Below are 5,184 nucleotides of genomic sequence, written 5' to 3' on the forward strand. Positions count from 1 at the left end.
CCAATAATAAAAATGTATCATTACATTATCTATTTCTATATCCGGGGGGTGGGAAAGCACATGTCTGATGGGGGGGTCACTGGATGTAGGGGATATACATATAGTGGTACCCCTACTGCTTCCCTCACCCCAGAGTACCCCAGCATCACTATAACCTGGAACAATCACCTATACTGTCTGGGGGGTCTCTTTTCTGTCCTTGGAGGTCAAATGGTCAAACCCGGGAGGTCACTAAATACCGTACCAGGAGGTGATGTATACAGCCTGAGAAGGTCTTTCCTCATTTATAATGTGCAGGTAGGTTGCCCTTATAGTCTGAGAAGGTCCGTTATACTTTCCTCAGTTACAATGTGCAGGTAGGTTGCCTTTATAGTCTGCGATGCTCACAACTACTGTTCAGGAAGGTCTCTTACTAGATAATCGCTGGATGTTCACAAGATGGTCAATAAGGTCTGATGTATAATGTTGAGGAGGTCACTCGTGCAGTCCGGGGAGGTCACTTTAGAGTTTGAGAAGGTCACTTATGATGTCTACAGTGGTCATCTACTCTACAGGTGACATGTACTGCCCAGAGAGGCTGCCTACTCTAGAAAATATCCGACCTTCTGAAGTCTCATCAAACTATAAAACCTCTAGACCTAAGGTATCAGTAGTAGGTGGCCATCAGACATGGAGGTCCTGCTTACTTACACAGTGCTAGAAGCAGGACGGCGGAGGTGGAAATCAGGCTCCTCGGCTGGTGCTGTCCATAGATATTATACTGTTCTTCATCTCTTGGTTGAGGAGTCTCCATTGTCCTTTTCATATCCTTACAAGGTCTTGGCACTTCTGGGTTGATGACCATCAAATCTTCTGAAGTTTCTTTCTCTTTTTTATATGTACTGGATAATTTTATAGAGATGTGACTTATTAAGAACCACGACCCTTGGACATGACCCTCTTGCCCCTCGTAGTTTTCCTGCTTATGTTTCTATAGGTTTCTCCGATCTTCTCACCTGCTCCACCAGTGTGTGGACCTCCTCCAGCAGGGGACTGGGTGGCTCTAATATCTTAGTTTCCTTTTTGTGTCCTCCTCATTCCCTGAGGCGCTGAGAGTCCACTGAATGTTCTGTATCCTCTCCGATACTGAGACTCCATTGTTTCCCCGTGGATTTGGTCCAAACACTTTACACAATAAAAACACGGTTTATAAATGATACAAATTGCACCTCGAGAGAAGATAATTAGATAAATAATTCCGAAAGCAAACCAGAAATGATTTGCTTTACCTAAAATAATATACAGCTCGTCCATGTGCAGACCCTTCCACCAACAATGATGTGACAAATCCCTTCACCACAGGGTTCCCAAGGAATAGAGGGCTGCACTGACCCCCCTAGTACCAAAGGGTCTTCAAGATATATAAACATTATGTGGGAGACAAGTTGTGGAGGACAAATCTGACAGAGATCTGATTTACAGAGAGTCTAAGAGGGACAAGGAGTTGGAGCAGCAGCTTCAGGGAGTCCTTAGGGAACTGATAAGAACCTCTGAGCTGCCATCTTTAGAGAAGGTGTGGAATAAATCAAGTACCAGGGCAAGTAGGTGTCCAAGGTAAGGGAAGAGGTTGTAGGACGCGGACATATGGAGCTACATGTCTACCTCCATGATCATTCATGGCTCAGTGTGGTGGTTGGTTCCTGTTTGTGTATAGCTTTTTAGTCATGATGTCATCATACATATCTCGGGATGGGGGGTTGTGTAAACCCTCCATCACTGCAGGAGACAACCCTCCATCACTGCAGGAGACAATCCTCCATTACTGCAGAAGACAACCCTCCATCACTGCAGGAGACAATCCTCCATCACTGCAGGAGACAACCCTCCATCACTGCAGGAGACAACCCTCCATCACTGCAGGACACAAGCCTCCATTACTGCAGGAGACAACCCTCCATCACTGCAGGAGACAACCCTCCATCACAGCAGGAGACAACCCTCCATCACTGCAGGAGACAAGCCTCCATTACTGCAGGAGACAACCCTCCATCACTGCAGGAGACAACCCTCCATCACAGCAGGAGACAACCCTCCATCACTGCAGGAGACAACCCTCCATCACTGCAGGAGACAACTCTCCATCACTGCAGGAGACAACCCTCCATCACTGCAGGAGACAACCCTCCATCACTGCAGGACACAAGCCTCCATCACTGCAGGAGACAACCCTCCATCACTGCAGGAGACAACCCTCCATCACTGCAGGAGACAACCCTCCATCACTGCAGGAGACAATCCTCCATTACTGCAGGAGACAACCCTCCATCACTGCAGGAGACAATCCTCCATCACTGCAGGAGACAACCCTCCATCACTGCAGGACACAAGCCTCCATTACTGCAGGAGACAACCCTCCATCACTGCAGGAGACAACCCTCCATCACAGCAGGAGACAACCCGCCATCACTGCAGGAGACAACCCTCCATCACTGCAGGAGACAACCCTCCATCACTGCAGGAGACAAGCCTCCATCACTGCAGGAGACAACCCTCCATCACTGCAGGAGACAACCCTCCATCACTGCAGGAGACAACCCTCCATCACTGCAGGAGACAACCCTCCATCACTGCAGGACACAAGCCTCCATCACTGCAGGAGACAACCCTCCATCACTGCAGGAGACAACCCTCCATCACTGCAGGAGACAACCCTCCATCACTACAGGAGACAACCCTCCATCACTGCAGGAGACAACCCTCCATCACTGCAGGAGACAATCCTCCATCACTGCAGGAGACAACCCTCCATCACTGCAGGAGACAATCCTCCATTACTGCAGGAGACAACCCTCCATCACTGCAGGAGACAATCCTCCATCACTGCAGGAGACAACCCTCCATCACTGCAGGAGACAACCCTCCATCACTGCAGGAGACAATCCTCCATCACTGCAGGAGACAACCCTCCATCACTGCAGGAGACAATCCTCCATTACTGCAGGAGACAACCCTCCATCACTGCAGGAGACAATCCTCCATCACTGCAGGAGACAACCCTCCATCACTGCAGGAGACAACCCTCCATCACTGCAGGAGACAACCCTCCATCACTGCAGGAGACAACCCTCCATCACTGCAGGAGACAACCCTCCATCACTGCAGGAGACCACCCTCCATCACTGCAGGAGACCACCCTCCATCACTGCAGGAGACAACCCTCCATCACTGCAGGAGACAACCCTCCATCACTGCAGGACACAAGCCTCCATCATTGCAGGAGACAACCCTCCATCACTGCAGGAGACAACCCTCCATCACTGCAGGACACAAGCCTCCATCACTACAGGAGACAACCCTCCATCACTACAGGAGACAAACCTCCATCACTGCAGGAGACAACCCTCCATCACTGCAGGAGACAACCCTCCATCACTGCAGGAGACAACCCTCCATCACTACAGGAGACAACCCTCCATCACTGCAGGAGACAACCCTCCATCACTGCAGGAGACAACCCTCCATCACTACAGGAGACAAACCTCCATCACTGCAGGAGACAACCCTCCATCACTACAGGAGAAAACCCTCCATCACTGCAGGAGACAACCCTCCACCACTGCAGGAGACAACCCTCCATCACTGCAGGAGACAACCTCTCCATCACTGCAGGAGACAACCTCTCCATCACTGCAGGAGACAACCCTCCATCACTGCAGGAGACAACCCTCCATCACTGCAGGAGACAACCCTCCATCACAGCAGAAGACAACCCTCCATCACTGCAGGAGAAAACCCTCCATCACTGCAGGAGACAACCCTCCATCACTACAGGAGACAACCCTCCACCACTGCAGGAGACAACCCTCCATCACTGCAGGAGACAACCCTCCATCACTGCAGGAGACAACCCTCCATCACTACAGGAGACAACCCTCCATCACTGCAGGAGACAACCCACCATCACTGCAGGAGACAACCCTCCATCACTGCAGGACACAAGCCTCCATCACTACAGGAGACAACCCTCCATCACTGCAGGAGACAACCCTCCATCACTGCAGGACACAAGCCTCCATCATTGCAGGAGACAACCCTCCATCAATGCAGGAGACAACCCTCCATCACTACAGGAGACAAACCTCCATCACTGCAGGAGACAACCCTCCATCACTGCTGGAGACAACCCTCCATCACTGCAGGAGACAACCCTCCATCACTGCAGGAGACAACCCTCCATCACTACAGGAGACAACCCTCCACCACTGCAGGAGACAACCCTCCATCACTGCAGGAGACAACCCTCCATCATTACAGGAGACAACCCTCCATCACTGCAGGAGACCACCCTCCATCACTGCAGGAGACAACCCTCCATCACTGCAGGAGACAACCCTCCATCGCTACAGGAGACAACCCTCCACCACTGCAGGAGACAACCCTCCATCACTGCAGGAGACAACCCTCCATCACTGCAGGAGACAACCCTCCATCACAGCAGGAGACAACCCTCCATCACTGCAGGAGACAACCCTCCATCACTGCAGGAGACAACCCTCCATCACTGCAGGACACAAGCCTCCATCACTACAGGAGACATCCCTCCATCACTGCAGGAGACAACCCTCCATCACTGCAGGAGACAACCCTCCATCACTACAGGAGACAAACCTCCATCACTGCAGGAGACAACCCTCCATCACTACAGGAGAAAACCCTCCATCACTGCAGGAGACAACCCTCCACCACTGCAGGAGACAACCCTCCATCACTGCAGGAGACAACCTCTCCATCACTGCAGGAGACAACCCTCCATCACTGCAGGAGACAACCCTCCATCACTGCAGGAGACAACCCTCCATCACAGCAGAAGACAACCCTCCATCACTGCAGGAGAAAACCCTCCATCACTGCAGGAGACAACCCTCCATCACTACAGGAGACAACCCTCCACCACTGCAGGAGACAACCCTCCATCACTGCAGGAGACAACCCTCCATCACTGCAGGAGACAACCCTCCATCACTGCAAGAGACAACCCTCCATCACTGCAGGAGACAACCCTCCATCACTGCAGGAGACAACCCTCCATCACTGCAGGAGACAACCCTCCATCACTGCAGGAGACAACCCTCCATCACTGCAGGAGACAACCCTCCATTACTGCAGGAGACAACCCTCCATCACTGCAGAAGACAACCCTACATC

At 51.7% G+C, this 5,184-nt stretch overlaps 1 protein-coding gene across 1 annotated transcript in view; it reads right to left on the bottom strand.

The window, feature by feature from the left end:
* LOC140076280 (serine protease 33-like) overlaps positions 1-1,034 on the bottom strand; it is a 24,165-nt gene extending 23,131 nt beyond the window's left edge. Inside the window, exon 1 of the mRNA XM_072122832.1 lies at positions 691-1,034. Within this exon, the coding sequence (XP_071978933.1) occupies positions 691-844 (154 nt within the window). The 5' untranslated portion in view covers positions 845-1,034. The remainder of the gene's footprint in view (positions 1-690) is intronic.
* Between the last annotated feature and the right edge of the window lie 4,150 nt (positions 1,035-5,184).

This window comes from Engystomops pustulosus, chromosome 8 (assembly GCF_040894005.1).
Source record: "Engystomops pustulosus chromosome 8, aEngPut4.maternal, whole genome shotgun sequence".
In the NCBI taxonomy this organism is placed as follows: domain Eukaryota; kingdom Metazoa; phylum Chordata; class Amphibia; order Anura; family Leptodactylidae; genus Engystomops; species Engystomops pustulosus.